Here is a 16,692-nt window from a genome sequence, read left to right as displayed (position 1 = left end):
AATAAATAATAGCTCTAAAGTCTGTGGAATAGTAACTGTATCCAAGCTGGGTAAATTTTCAAATATATAGCTATGTTTTGAATTTCATTCCTTATCATCTCATTGCTTAACTAATTATAACTGACAAGCTACACATGGACAATGTCATAATTAGATTTTAATTTATTATCTGCAACAGCTTAAACAGTTCGTGTCATCAGTGGTTAACTTGTAGCTGAAATGATAGCCAGGCTTTTACCTAATTATTCATTTTCTCCAAAACTGATCAAATCCACTAGGCCTAATATATGAACTGGTTGCACTTCACCTCACAAGAACACTTGAGTAATGTCCAACGGTGTTGCTTAAATTACACATGAGGAAAAGCTGCATTGCAGAATGAATCTGGATGAAGACTTAATCTCTAAAGGAAAGGATAGAACTACCCTTTTTAGGGGTAAGCAGATGAAAAAGGACACAAAGCTCTAAAGCGTTGCCCTTTTTTTCAGAACCCTGACTTTGTCATTAGAGACCTTGCAATTCTCCTCACCATTAGATGCAAAATCCACAGCTTACACATTTATATCATTTAAAATGGATTTTTCCAATAGGTATTTTCCTCCTAAGTTTTACCAGACAATATAATTGCTCAGTCAAAATCTGAAGTCTTAATTTTGCCCAGGTATTTGAAAAGTATCAATTGCTATCTATTACGATTAGTATACTAGAAATATTAAAGCAGATTAAATTTTGAAATAGCAATAGTCATTGAACCAATTTCCCATGCTTAAACAAAGATGATCACCTATATCATCATATTTCCTTGTAGAGCCTTTCAAGCCTGAACGCCATAGAATTAAAAGATTTGATTCTTTTTTTCACTGATCTTTTAATTAGATATTAAACTTAGATATTTCAGGTAGCTTAATCAGCCAGGTATGGTGTTCTGCTTGTCTGGCCATGGAGACTGTATCAGTGAAGGTTACTTCAACCACATTTCTCTTTTATAGTATATCACCAACAAGAAAAGATGTGACAACCTGTTGAGCCCTTATTAACTTATTTTATTCTTTGAAGTCTTAGCAAGTGTGCTGTGACATTTTGCTCGCTATGGATATGGCTGTTAACAACAACAGGCTCTGTTCTACTTGAATGGCATACCTGTTTCTCACAGGAATTACACTTTCTAYTTTCATTCTTTTCAAGTGGCTCTATTGTTGAATATCACAAGATGACAAAAGTTATTTTTTACTCAAAGACTGTGCTATTCATATGTTATTTTGATATTGTTCCCACTTATCTTTTATGATACCAGACTTGGAAGCTTATCCATGTCATAGCCTTACAACTGAGTGGTTGGCATTTTGGGACATCTTAATGTTTCTTAACAGTATCTTTTTATATCTTAACAGTATCTTAATACTGTTAAAAGACACTCTGAACTTCATAACATCCTCCTAGAGATTATTCAGGCTCAGCCACTACTGACTTCTCATATTCACTGTTACTTATATGGACACATTATTCCTAACTTCTATACACACCTCTTCTTAAGAGTTGAACTAATTATCACAGTATTAGCTGGGAGTTATAGAAGTCTCACATCCTGCAGGATAAATGTTGTAAAATGTATGCCTCCTACTTGGGGGGCTTTCCCTGTTATATCCTAAAGAGACAGTACAGCACCTGCTATGGCTGGAGATGCAAGCCTATCAGCACTCATTTTTTGGTACATAAAAAAATAATTCTTACTGTAACAAAAGCATTTTGTTTCTGAACATTGACTGCACATAGAAAAACATTCTTAGTGCTCGTATTCACATTAATTTCCCTAATTTATTCTCCTTACCACTCCTTCCATCCAGAATTGTCATATGTTGCAATGAGCTAAGCCATAGATAGTTAGGTGTTGTACAATAAACAGATGAAGAGTATTCTCTAGGAAGAACATGTTTTCTATTTTCAGACACTGAACACATACTCTTGATACTGTATTCTGCAAAAGCTTTGCAGAAAGTTCATGCAATCTTATAACAGTGTCATCAAGACCAGTATTTTTAGCTGAGACACTGTTAATGACTAAATAAATTGGAGATCATTTAAATGGTGCCAATCTATTTAGCATGAAAATAGCACAGTAAAAAATAATTCCAAATTTCCTTACCTGATATTCTATCTTGAAAAGATTATTCTTATAAAATGGTCTAAAATGTTCTGTATTTAAAGGCAAGGCTCGATTGTAAGCTAGGCAGTACAAGAATAAGCAAATGGCCTCAGAAGAAGGAACCAATCAGAATTTGTTTTCTCTAAATCTTTTCTTAACAACTGTCTCTAGGGTTATTTAAGGTAAACTCCTCTTTTGGAAGGATCTTGCAACTTTGAAGTCAAATATTCCAAAAAATCTTCTGCATTCCTTAAATGGAAGTCCCAAGCAATTTCCCACCACCTCTTATCACTGTCTATGAGTGCCATTACCTAACTGACAAGAAAGTCTAATTTCTTGACTCTTGACAATTTATGTGTCGAGAGTGCTGGCAAGGCAAGATAGATGGTGTTAATAAGGCCTAAGCAATGGGCAGCATAATCAAACATCTTTTGGAGACWGAAATACCTTTATTTTTGAGAAAGATAGAAAAATATTCTTCAAGGATTTAGATAAGCTACATGTTAGCTACAAGCCTTTAGCACCTACGTAGAAAGCTCAGATTAAGCTCTGCAATTAAGTTAAACATCTATGCATGTAAAAGATTAACTCCCAATCATTTTTTAACAGGAAAAAATGTTAAAACTGGATTGTTGGTGTCACAGCTGTCCCTTTTGAGGTATGCAGTATTAAACAGACTTAAACAATGCAACACACAAAGACATTTGAAATCTGATCTCTTGACATTTGACTAAAACACAGAGTAATTGACCACAGGATGAATAGTTGACTAYTATCTTCCTTTCATGAGGTTCAAATGAGTTATAACAATCTGACCACAAAGTTTTAATGAAGGCCTTTTCATTTTAAATAGCTCTCCCTGCTTTAAGGTCTCATCATGCTTTTCCTAATACAGTATTGGATATAAGAATTGTGGTACCTAATGCTCTACATTTCCACTAAAAGTCTTTCCTTTGGAAATTCATTCATTTTCACTAAGTTGCTTAAACTGCCATTCACTATTAACAGCTTTTACATTAAAAAAAAAGAAAGAAAAAAGAAAGTAAGAATTTAGAGGTTAGTATAGTAATTAGATAGTAAACCTTGATAGTAAAGCCAATTAGATAGTAAAAAACACTTAATTTTACTTTAGTTGCTGAGATTCAACAGCATTGAYACATACAGGATAAAATTTAGGACTTGTACCATGTCATGGAAACTCTAGGGATGAGTTTCCCTACTTTAGKGATCCCCAATTTTAGGGATGATAATCTCATGCCAAAAAGCTAAAAAATGTAAACTCATTAGTAAGCAAAATTGCAGCAAACAATTCACAAGATCAGGTTTTGGCAGAAACCTTTCTTAAAGGTTAATTMCTTTTCTCTATACCAAAATAGATGTTCATACTAAAGTAATAAACTCAAGGSCTATCAGAAGTACAGGAATACAGTATATGATCATGTCATTTGTTCCACACATGCCTTTTATTGCACTTCTCTATTTGCTTTTCTCATGTTTAAGGTTGTCAAGAAATGTTTTCTAAATCCATTCTTTAAAAGCGSTTGGTTAACCTGGAGTTAGTATATTGTATTGCAGGTCCAAATACAACAGATGATTGATGAGCCCATGGTATATTTTTCCTCAGCTGTGGCCCTAATTTGGACCTCTTTCCTTTCCTCAGCTATTGATTATTTTAGAATCAATAAGGACTTAAGGACTTTGTTTTCTGGACCTCTATGAGATGTCAAATGAAATTAAAGCTTTCCAATGCTTTCTAAAGGATTTGGAAAGAGGAAGGAAAGAAACGGGCAGACAGAAGCCAAGAGAGGGCACGATTCACTTCCTTAGAAGACGACTTGAAAAAATGACTGTCACTGTCCTGTCTTTTTAGCATTGCATCTTTAACTCTTCACAAAAGACCATAGGCTAATCCCATTCTTCTTACTGGCTTCCAGTCTCAGTAATTAAACTGAAATATATTATTCCTTTCAGATTATGAAGTGGAATTGTCATTAATTTTTTTAAAAAAATGCTTGAAAGTTTATCAACTTTTACTTTTATACAGTATAGGCAATTTCAAATTCCCCCTTTGACTTAAGTTTCCATATGCTATTCTCTATTTCACCACTAAACATTACAGTTGGCTAACATTACATGCCCAATATACTATCACATAAAATGCCTCAGTTCAGGGAAGAGAGAAATTCATCCCAGACAGAGTACCTTGTATGAAAGTTGCTAAAATGTATGACCATATTATTTGTATTAATTTGAAACTACAGCAGTAGTAATGAAGCAAGAGCCATCATGAAATACTTCTTGAGAAAGGGGAAAGTTTCACATGTGGTCTGCAACCATTTAAAAATCTCTATCATATAATACAAACTCTGTACGAAGGAAAAAGAGAGTTCTAAAGGCTAACAACCACAAAAAGAAAGAGTGCCCAGGGTCTGTGAAAGATACATCAGTTGAAAAGTTGTTTCTTTGCAGTTGAAGAAAGGCATACAGCTAATTGCAAAGCTGTCTTCATTGCTATGCTTTTAAACAAAAAATCTCTGATAGTCAAAAAACTCAACTGTGCTCCTAATCGGAGTCCCCTACAATGTGTAGTGAGCATTGGAGTTTTTAACTTCCAAAGAAGCATGTACAGATGAATAATTATCACAGTGTCATAGGGAAATAAGATAAATTAATCAGCCAAAATATTCTGTCCTCAGTGTTCCTGGACAGCATATTAGCTCATAAATATTGAATGTCTTCATTAAGAGTCTGGATATAGGCTGTTATAGCATGGAACAGCATGCACCTTCAGTGGGTTTGCAGATCACATGGAAGTGGGGCAASCAATTGATGCTAATGAAGCTTTGGGCCACCACTCAGAGCTCAAGAAGCTAGAGAAGCAGCAGCCATAAGCTCCTTGAAGTTTCAAAAAGGTAAATACAAAGTTCTGCCCTTGGGATGGAATAACATGTGCAGCAGTGTAGGSAACCAACTGGCTGCAAGCAAATACATCGTGTTTTCCAGCCCCCTAACCATCCTGGCTTCCTTTCCCTGGACTTTCTCCTCCTTGTCAATGCCTTTCTTGTAGTTTGGACACCATACTGTCTGGTGTCCAAACCGGGCATATATTCCAGATGTAATCTCCCACGTGCCATGAAGAGGGAAGTAACCAGTTCCCTCAACCTTCTGGTTATTCTTTCTCACACAGACCAGTACRCAGTGTGCAAGGGCACACTGCYGATTCATGTTCAACTTTTCCATTTGGACTCCCAGACCTTTCTCTGCAAATACRAGAAGTTCAGTGCCCGCGTTACTAGATCATGTCCTTCTTTGTAACACAAAAAAAATCATTCAAAAATGACAGTTAAACATTAGCGAAAGTAGCAGAGAAACTTCAAGATATTTTCCTATGTTGAATAGCATACATTTRCAATGGACAATGAAAGACGAGGAAGGGAAGCCCTCCACCTWGTACAGAGTATCTTTTCTCCTGCTTTCATTCAAACAGATTCCTACAGCCCACAACTATTAAAGCAATAGTTTCATAATGTTCTTACAAACCAAGTTATTTAAGGTGTTATTTAATTGACCATCAGGACCTTAATCAGTAAGGCACTGGCCAAATTCTGTACTCTTTCAGTACTCTGAAGATTAGCCAATTGGTAAAAGGGATGGGAGAAGACAGGAACATTACTTAAGATAAGTTATTTCTGCCTGCACTGCAGCTCTTCCTAGTCAGGATGATGAAGTTCAGTGAGCCCAAGTTACTGTTATCCAGTCCCTGCTGATCTGAAAGCATTACTAGAATCATTTATGACATGGCACAAGGAAAAGATAAAAGACTTTAATAATGTTTCTGTCCCACTTCCTCAATTTGGGAACTATCATGATGGAAAAGATGCATTTCTTTGTATATCAGAAAAATAGTAGAAGAACACTGGCACCAGCAGCATGAAAAATATGAAAAGCTTTGCCCTGTGAGACAGTACAGAGATATATAGAGAATAGATGCAGTTTTAACATGTTGTTAAATAGCTTTGCACCTAATTAGCCATGCAGAAAGACACAGCATAGTACTTAGTGCAAATTATCCCAGGTATGTGCCTGTAGTGCTACTGGGATTTGCATCCCTTTCTTTGCATGCCACTGGGCAGTTTTAGCAAGTCRTCCAGTTGCCACTCAAGTCAGTGCTTACGGAGGATTTTTGCATCGTGCACAAAGCAAATATGCCCAAAGAAAGTAAAACAGCATGTGCATACAACACCCAAAAAAACTTAAGGCAGCAATGAGTTCACTAGACATTTTGTTGAGAATTAATCAAAGTTTTGCTTAATTTGATTTTTGATTTTTTTAATTGGAACTTTTGATTTTTTTTTAATCAAAAATTCTCAAACACCATCATATTTTCTTGTACTTTCATTTGATACTCATATTGCCAGCTTCAGAGCAGGTCCATTTCAATCTGAGGAGAGGAGAATGCTATTATCTATAATGTCAAGTTCCTGATGGTCTTCTAAGTGATGGAGCTGCCCAATCAATATGTTCACAGAACAAAAGGGTAAGAGTTCAGGTCTCTTACTTTCTAAATGAGAATTTTAAACCACAAAGGAAATTAAGAAATCAAGGGCATAAGCATTGCTACAAATCTCTGCAGAGATCCAGACTGGTTTGTGTTGTGATTTTTATGTGTGTGGATTTTAAAAAAATACTTAAGATCCAGTTCTTCAAATGTCATCTTCATCACCAGTGCTTATACTTATACTGTTAATTATATTATGTCTCATCTAGCTCTTTTTCCGGTGTGATGATCTATGGAAGAGCAAAACACCAATGAAGTCCTGAGATTTTAGAAATTTTTATCTCAACTCTTGGCTTAAGAAAAGACTATCTAGACTTAAAAAGCAAATTTCTTCCCTTTCCTACTGGAGTATACTAGACAGTTATACCAGTAGCCTAGGTCTTTGATTTATTCTACACAAGCAGTACTGTACATCTGTATTGCTGGAAGCCAGTTATTCATTAACTAGAAACAGGACAAATGATAAATAATAYGAACTGTTTAGGCTATCAAAGTGCATAGTCCTAATAAATTTTCAAACAAACTTATTCAATAGCAGAAACAATAACTTTCTTTTGTAAAACAGAACCAATTTCTAAATGAAAGGCTGCTTCAGTAATAACATACAGTGAAATAAAGATGTCAAATGGTTTTAATGCTGCAGCTATATAGTCAGTTTGCACTTCACTCCATCAGTCTACATTATTGGGCTGGGAGAATTTTTATTTTTTTTAAATCATGAATTACTCTATAATTCATCCTTTCACAGGTTTGAGCAGTGAGAAAAGAAGAAGCTGTAGAGGCTCCTTCATGCTGCAGTTCTAGCTGCTCTCTTCCAAACTCATTCTTCACAAGCACAATTAAACTTTCAGTCAGTCATTATTTCCACATTTCCTCATGGAAACAAATTTCTAAACACTATAATTTGGACCAAGAACAGTAAGAGATGTAGGTGCAGAGATGAAGAATTATAGTCAGTTACACTGGGATTATCTAATAATTCACTGCAATATAAAAATATATACCACAAGCRAAATGTTTCACACAGTGTCACATTTTACAAGAGACTAGAAAATATCTGTAGCGAGGAGAGTAACTAAATGAAAACAAGACATACCTTCTTCATAGAGTAGCATCATGTTTGTGCTTTTGTTAGCAACCAAATTATTCAGTAAGGCGATTGCGCTTTGCATTGTGTTACCAAGTATACTGTCTTGGTGTTCCTGCAATAATAAAATAATACAAAATGAAAATACTCTATTTTCCTCTTGCAAGATCAGTTGTAGACTATTCCAAAAATGTAATAATACAAAAACAATACTCTCTCAGTTCTTTAAAATTCAACATTCAAAAGATAGGACAATCAGATAAATATCTTCTCTTAATGATTTTAAGAAGAATATCAATTTTAGGGAGCCAAATCTAAAATCTTGGATCAAAACTTCTCAAAACTTTTGAACTGAAAAAAATCCCAGGTAGGTCTAAAATTTTGTAGCAGTAAAATATGGTACAGAGTGTTATCAACCTGTTATTTCTATATATTCAAAAGCAGGCACTTTGTATAGTATTTCATTATTTTTTTTTTCTTTTTCATTTCGGTCTCATAACCCACAATGAAACATAAAAATGTATTGTTTTGTACCAAAGCAAAGATTTTTCCAGAGTATAACATAAATTTTGTGCACACATCGGATACCTGTTTCTGTGTCTAATTACATTATTCTAACTACGTCTTCCTCATGCTTGATGGATTGCTTGAAGGGTTGGTGTTTCATACCTTTCTGAGGCTAAAGTGATAAGGGCAAGCTGTTATGTCTACAAAGAATTGTGCTGATAGTGTAGTTAGAACACTTTGCACAATCAACCTGAAAAGGGTGGATAGGACACTGTGACAAAGAGGTACATTTAGTCAATCTAGTCACGGTAACAACTCACATAATTCCCAAGGAGCAAAAATAGAAAAGCGATGAGCTTGTGACCAGCTCTTCCAAATCTCAGCCCAAATATAAAAATAAACCTGAAATCTTCTCAAGCCTCACTATGAGGATCAGGAATTATTTCTACCTATTTGTTGACACACAAATGCAAATAAAAACATACGTCTAAAGTGAAAATGACAATATCAGTAAAAAACAGTCATATTTTACATTCATCTGGGACACTTCCATAATTCCCCTTTCCCATTTCATATCAACCATGTTCTCATACTGTCCTGATCTCCCACTTGTCTTATGTAGCCCCACACTCTGCAGAAGTGCAAAGAAATCCAAAGAGCTATGATTTTTGAGACTTAGTTTGTAGTATTATTTATACGGTTGGTTACTTTACGGCTACAGAACATGCTTTTTTTCTATTGACCTAACAGCACGCCTTTGAAACAAGTTAAACTTGAAGTTCTATAGGAAAAAATTGAAAGGAGAGGGTTGGCTATGTATTTTTACGAGAAAAAATGACTTCAGCCTTTGAATAGATTCAAAGGCACAGTCTCCCCTTCATAGTCTTTGTTTAGGGGACCAAGAGGTGCCCGGAACATTTTATTTTCCACATCTCTGCTCAGGTACTCATCACTTTCTCAGATACATACTTGAAAATAACCATAGCAATCTGGCCTTCTTTAGAATAATCTTTACTGAGCATCTAGATACCATAGCTATAGCTGATGTGGAATGAAGCTGCTTGACTGTGGACAATCACAAAGAGCCGTCATGAAGAACATATTATTATTCTTCTAAGAATCTATCCCTCATCAACCTATAAACAAAATTCAGAGTGGTCTGAATCTCCAGTTTATAAACGAGTTCATAAATCATCAGCACTGCATTTATGCTACCATTTTTGAATCTCTCACTGTGAATATCATATAATTTATTGCAGGAATTTCTCAGTGATAGACTCCTAATTTTTATTTCTTGACCAGTTCAACAAAATTCTGAATACAGTGAAGTGCAGTGAATATTTTTGAAGGTGTTCTGTTACAGTGGTGTAAAGATTCAAGTCACCTGAAAAATAAACACATTCCTTTCAACATTTAAATGCTGAATGAAARGTTTTGGCAGCTAGACGCTTAGATGTTTGCTTTGAGAGTATTAATTTGTTTCTTCACTCAAAAACTCTAATTAGAAGATATTACTTCCTATAAATACCACAAAATATGCTTGATAAGGCAGGACACTCTAACAGAAAAGCATAAACAAAGAGAGATCCTTTGAAACTTGAAGTTACAAGACTATCTGATTCTACTAAAGCTCTCTAAACTGGAACATAAGGAGAAGAGATGAGGAAAAGTAGCTCATAGTTGTTTGAAGGACTGCAGTTTCCTATCAAACCCTAAAACATATAATCTAAGAATCCTAAATTTCTTGCTCTTTACCTATCTATTACTTACGATGTCAATAAAAAGTCCAATAAATATCTCTTTCTGTGAAGGTCTAAAGTACAGCTTAATAAATTTAAATACTTTGTTGAAAACTGATGTTACTAAAAAAAAATCCAAATTTATTTCCTACAGAGAGTTGAAAGGTAAGAAAAATATATTTACAAACACATTAATCCCATAAATGCCTGATAAATTCTCTTAAAGAACATTTAGAATGCAAAAAAATTAAACAGTAAGAATGACTACTTGTGTTATTCAAGGAAATGGCAGATCCAGAAAAAAATATAAAAAGAATAGAAAGAAACCCTCTGTCTGTGCTATTTTCTTTGCAAGTGTATTTTTRTCATCTTGAAGTTACTGTCCCATATATTTCACATAAATATCTTGAAGTGAAATTCTCTTTCAAAATAAGTTGGTAATTGTTTACCATAACCATTTTTGCATTCACCAAGTTAGTAACATAAAAATAAAGTCATCTGTGCTTTTAGTGCAGATGAATTATATTATACAACCTTCAATAAAAGACTAAAATGGATGTACTTTGCATATGTTTATGCTTATTTAGCAAAACTTATCTTACCATAATATACAAACTAGCATTCAGGATGCAACTATAGGAATATCTTTAGGAAAGGAAATGAATTTTCTTAATGAATTTTCTTAATGAATAAAGTAATCCTATAGAAAAGCAGCCTATTCAGCTGGATTACTGAAATTTTAATGTATGTATCAAAAATGGTTTGTGACAAGGTACTAGATTTCAAGACACCATGGACACGCCTTGCTTACCTAAGTCATCACTGATTGCTGTTAGACTAGATTTTAAAGGTTTATATAAAAATAGTTAAGTTCTTCATAATCTATCAAGGAGCAAAGCTGATGTAATTTGTGTGCATGACACCACAGACTGTGGACATTTAATGAACAGTGCACTTGACAGCTTTAATAAAACATAGCATTTGCCAGCAGAGATAATTAGAATTGAAGMAGCAAAATTCTAGTGTTTGGCAACACAGATGAAACGACTTCATTAAAATRTACAGCTTTGGCGTATGAAAGGCAGCAAAGCACTGGACCCTGAAGAATCAGCCTTCTCAAAACTAATTGCTTCAGTGCTTAAAAAGGACAGCTATGAAATACCAAGGGCATAACAAGGAAATACTAGTATTAAGAAAAAAAAAAAAAGAAAGAAAGAAAGAAAGAAAAAGCACAGAAAATAAATCAGGCTTTTCAAACAAGACTGCACTGTATTTAGGTCATTAAACTTTCCATTCTAATTTTGAAGGGTTGTATGTTACTAAAAGAGATCAGGCAAGTTATTTTTTAAAGCCAGTTAGGTAACAGGGTGTGAATTAATGAGGTGGGTGTGTGAACATCAGCAAGACACCTTGGTCTTAAGTCACCAATTCTCTTCCTTTCAGTGTATCAGAACTCAGAACAGCTCAGGCASCCTACAGTATTTTAATTACAATTTAGATAATGAAAAAAAAGAAAGCAATTGTGATTAAGAAACTACTGATTTGGGAAATTTCATATATGTGACTCCCAGTCATTTATCCTAGCTTTCAGAAAATAAAAATGCAATAAATGCTAATTTTGGAGATGTGATATAATTGAGCCTAAGGACTACTCATACTGTTCATTCAATGAAATCAGAGTATATAAACTTTAATCATAATATAGGCTCTCCTTCTCAAGCCTACGTATGACCTAGGAACACAGATTAGATAACTAAGGAGACAGAACAAGAGATCTTGATTTTTCATACAGTAAATTCATTGAAAGAAGAAAATTATAAAAGTGAACTACATTTGCTAAAAGATTCTGTTATTTATTTGAGGTTCTGTGGCATGGAACAGGCAACATGAAATAAACCAAAGCATTGATATTAACATGAATTTTTAACAAGAGCTCACTCTAATATTGCATTCAACCTAGTTTATTTTTATATATTTTATTACTTTGTATATATGAAACAGAAGACCAAAGCCTGTCTAAATATAACAATACAACCCTTTCATGCAAAGCTGGTATCATTACTGTACAACCTGTAGAAGACACTCAGAACAGCATATGCACTGCTCTTCAATCACAAGAGAAAGTCAACTAAGAAATAAAGTTAAACCACCTACATGTACATAGCTGGCTAATGAAGCTTTTAATTTTGTTGTTTCTGATCCTTAAGATCAATTAGGCAAAAACTGTGTAAATATGATCTCTAATATAAACATAATGCCATGATCTAAACTAGAAGAACATTCCACAAAAGACATCCCTCTTGTTAGCATGTTAACCAAAACAAATATTGTCAGTCTTTTCTCTTATCCCACCGCAGTAAGGGATGCAAAACTTTACAATAGAATTTTTCGAGAAGTACGTTTCAACCATCAACTTAGGTCTCTGATGGAAATCGTTCTTGTAACACTCTTTCTATGCACCCTAGAACTCATTTGCAGCATCCCTTTCACTTGCCCTAATTTTTTGTTATCTTAGAGACAAGCATCTAAGTGTAGCTATATCAATAGTCAGAATGCAATGAGGGATAAGAAGGGGAGGCAGCACTTACAACAAATGGTTCTCTACAGAAGGTTCCCTCTGCAGAATGAAAATTTGGTACTTTCAGAAAACTAGCTTCCATCAACACATGCAAATACTTCCTTTGTGAAGCGAAAATTAAGAATTTACAACAGAAATAAGCTTTCTATTCTTCTCTTCTCACTTATTCTCTTGCATCCAGATCCTATGAGAATAGAACTCCAAAATAAAAGAGATGTTGGGAAAGCATGGTGTACAAAAAGACATGTTTTTATGTTATATTTTAACCCATGAAGAGTATAATCACTTCAGGTTTCAATTTGTAGAAGTTGAAAAAGTCATGGTACTCCAAGAAGAGTAGTTTAAGTAGTAAATTAATAAGAATTACAAAACTGCCACACATCAACAAGCATGAGAGTTATAAGATAATACAAAGAAAAGAATGTCAATATGTTTCTTACACCACCTAGAGTGGAGGATTAGGGAAATTAGCCTCTCTAACATTTAAACTAGTGTTTGTGAATAACATCCAGCACATCCTTAAATAAAAAATCTTCTTGAGACTGAAGAGGCAGTACTAAAGAGAATTTACATAGATATCTTACTCTGGGGCATTAAATTCCTCATATCAAGGAATATCCTGGCACCTTGGGAGTACTCACAGTGGTGTGTTCTGAAGCTCAAACAGTAACTGATCCCAACACAGCAGTAAATTCATGCTTAATTCCACAATTCATAGCTGCTTTGTAAAGTCTCAAGTATGAGTGACACATTTGTACAGGAAAGTCACTTGGAAGCTGCTATTAACCACTAAATCATGAAATTTCCAAGAAGAAGATACTGGGTTAGAGCGCTTAGCTGGAATATTACAAAAAAAAAAAAAAAAAAAAAACAGTTTCAAATCTCTGCTGGAACTGGGTTGTGCAGGATCTGAACACTGGTCTCAAACTCCACACAACTTCCCTAACTCATCATCAGCTGTTGAGGAACTGGTCTCTATCTCCTTTCCCCCAAACCTGATCTCCTCTCTACGGCTAATTAATTGCTAAATTTATAGTTAAAAAAAGAAATCAAAATTGATTCAATAATTACACTGTCTACTGTGGCTTGTGAGATCCAGACAAAAATACCATTCCTGAAGATGCGGTTTCCGAAGGARTGGGCAAAATATCCATTGTTCTCCTCAGTCTGAAATTGAATATTTGACTCTTTATATTCACAGACTCCCCCAAAACTCAATAGTACTGGAGAGAAGGGCATCCAATAAGCACTGGTCAACCTACGTTAATGAAAGCTGACAAGCTAAGCAATACAGAAAAACAGAACCTGTTTGAATGAGAGAAATCTTTTTCCTACCAGAATTTAGTTAGATTGAGGAGAGATACTAAAGCTGTCAAAAGTGGCAGGAACAAATACACGTATTTAATTTTTGTTTTGACCCTTTGTTTTATTCCTTCTGCACTCAAATAATAATATTTAGATTGAAATATTGTTTTTCACTCATTCATCTCTTCTCAGCCTATAAACTTAACAGAAAATGAAAAAATATTGATAAGTTCTATTTATTCCAAATAAATAACATTGGAAAAAATGAGAAATTGTTACATTAAGAGCAAGCATCTGTTGAACACTGCTATTAGAGTCACAATATAGTTTGACTACATTTTGACATCTTCTAAGTCATTTTATAAATTACTTCTGACAACTTCAATAATTCAGATTATGAATTTAGGTATTTGCCAAAAAGTTAATTCTTATTCTGAAAGGCATTAGACATCTCTGGATTTTAAATAATCTTTCCTTAAGGCAACACGTTAATCTCAGTCTTGGACACCTGTTTCCTTATAATTGCTCTGGGGTTTGCATTTTCCCAAGGAGAGGTGCATTTAGAAAGTCAACATGCTCTCCACCCAGACTGCTCATATCAGCTATCAACATTTATCCAGCTCAAAATATGAGTACTGCTCTGAACAGGTCTCAGCCCTTCGACACTCAACTTATTTCTGAAGGAAAAAAATATATTTTCTATTATATGGCATCAAGGCCCCATGTCTCAAAGCAGGTGAGAGCCAACAATATTGAAATATATATATATATTAAAATATATGTATGTATGTGTGTATATATATACAAACACATATATAATATGTATCTATATATAATATATGTATTCATATATTTTTATATATTGTTCACAGAAATATATATACATAAATAAAATGAACTGACTGGCTGAAGAGTCCTAAAAGGTAATACAGCCCCATGAGCTAGACTGCATCGTCTCTTTCATGCATCTGTCCTGGGCTTGGACAGACAAGCAATTATGCTTCAAGTAAATTGCATTCACATTAGGGAACTGGAAAGACAAAGTAAGAGCTGATTGATAACAATAAATAAAAATTATATTTAGTAAAACGACATGCTGATTAAATATAAACTGTTATATGATTCTACTTATCGTCACAACAGTCAAGTATTTTCTGTGTCATTACAGACAATAAACACTACTCACTTTAATACTACGAGTTAAGACTGAAATTCAAATCCACTATACAGAAATAGTATAGGTAAAGWATACTCATCAAGATTTTTCTTTATTCAGTGATCCATGGTCAAAGGAAGACAATCCATGTTATTTTGCCAGTCCCTAACCTAAATTATAACAACCTCCTTCCAACTCATCAGCCTCCTTTCTTCCTCCCTTCCTTGCAATGTTGCAGGAGGTCACAGGATGAGGACAAAATCTAGGTCCCATTTCCAGACAATTGAACCCTGAAGAAAAGACATCCTGGATGGCAGATTCAATTATGTCATTTAACTAGTTAATTTCGAATCATGAACATTAGTGCACTGTAAACACTTAATCAAATGGATAAATGTTTTTCATTTACATTTTCATTTGTTACTACTTTAGCTGTATTACTCTGTGACATATAGGAATAGGGTTTATGGATAAACCATTTCTCTAAAATATTTGCTTTTAAATCACTGGTATATCATCTTTACTGTCAATTCTACCTCCAGTTTATGAGGCAAAGCACTCTCTTGCACCCTATTTATCACAGTGTTATCTTGGAACTCATTCAAGATTGTAGGGATGAATGTGCCTTCTTTTTATCCTAAGTCATGAATATGAAGTCCTAGAATAGAAAGAGCTGGGGTGAACTTGAAATCCAATGAGGTGAACAGCATACAAGTGTGATGTTGAAGTAAAAGTTCAGAATTTATCACCAAGGCAGGACTACAGTCAACTACTATACTCCTCTACCTACTAATATGAGCTTAGAGTCCCAACTCAATGTGGTTTTCATGGTGACCAAAAATTTCTATCTGTTTGGTACCTCACACAGGACTATCTGGAAGGAGCAGTTTCAGTTTATATCCAAATGATGTCTTAATAGGAACAAAAAAAAAAAAAAAAGAAAAAGGAAGTAGAGTATTTTTCTCCCCTGTAGATAAATACTGGAATCATGCTTTCACTTGTAGACACCAGGAATTAAGTTTTACTGTTACCCAACTATCTCTCTTGAAGATCCAATCCACTCATCAGCCTACATTTGTCTACCAAATGAGCGACCAACTATTCTGTAATCAAAGTCTGTATCAGGTAATATGATTTTGCTTTATTACTGCTACCCAGAAGGAAAGGCACATAGTTAGGATGAAAAATTAATATGCAAAAATAAATTCAGTGAACTAAAAAGAGAGAATGATTGTATCTTCTCTTTGCTTAGAATGTTCTAGGATGGGACTGCAGATTCCAGACTCCAGAGTTTCTTTTTAAGTTAGTTCTGCCTGTGCAAAGAAGGTCTATATATCTTTGGTTTTGTTGGTCTGAGACAGAAATAATATTTTCCTTTAATCAAGAATTTTTTTTTCCTTCTTGCTTTGTGCTTTGCATATAATACTTATTTTCTTTTCTGTCTGYGCCTGTGACCTTATAAAAAGGGAATTTGATGAAGCTAACTTTAGTATGTAGTGTTTTAGGAATGTAATTCAGCAAAATGCTCATAAAGTAACAGCCCCATTTCAGTGCTATAAAATGCTGACAGCATGAACATAACACCAATCACAGGAATTATATCCTCCAGCCACTGGAAT

General features: G+C 34.4%; 1 protein-coding gene across 1 annotated transcript in view; it reads right to left on the bottom strand.

Moving 5' to 3' along the window:
• Window positions 1-16,692, bottom strand: part of ULK4 (unc-51 like kinase 4) — a 177,391-nt gene that overhangs the window by 68,955 nt on the left and 91,744 nt on the right. The window contains exon 32 of the mRNA XM_026034836.1: window positions 7,798-7,903. Coding sequence (XP_025890621.1) covers window positions 7,798-7,903 — 106 coding nt within the window. The remainder of the gene's footprint in view (window positions 1-7,797; window positions 7,904-16,692) is intronic.

This window comes from Nothoprocta perdicaria, unplaced genomic scaffold, assembly GCF_003342845.1.
Source record: "Nothoprocta perdicaria isolate Ctin4 unplaced genomic scaffold, notPer1 scaffold_150, whole genome shotgun sequence".
In the NCBI taxonomy this organism is placed as follows: Eukaryota; Metazoa; Chordata; class Aves; order Tinamiformes; family Tinamidae; genus Nothoprocta; species Nothoprocta perdicaria.
The sequence above is the reverse complement of the archived record's forward strand: the minus strand, read 5'-3'. Positions and strand labels throughout refer to the sequence as shown.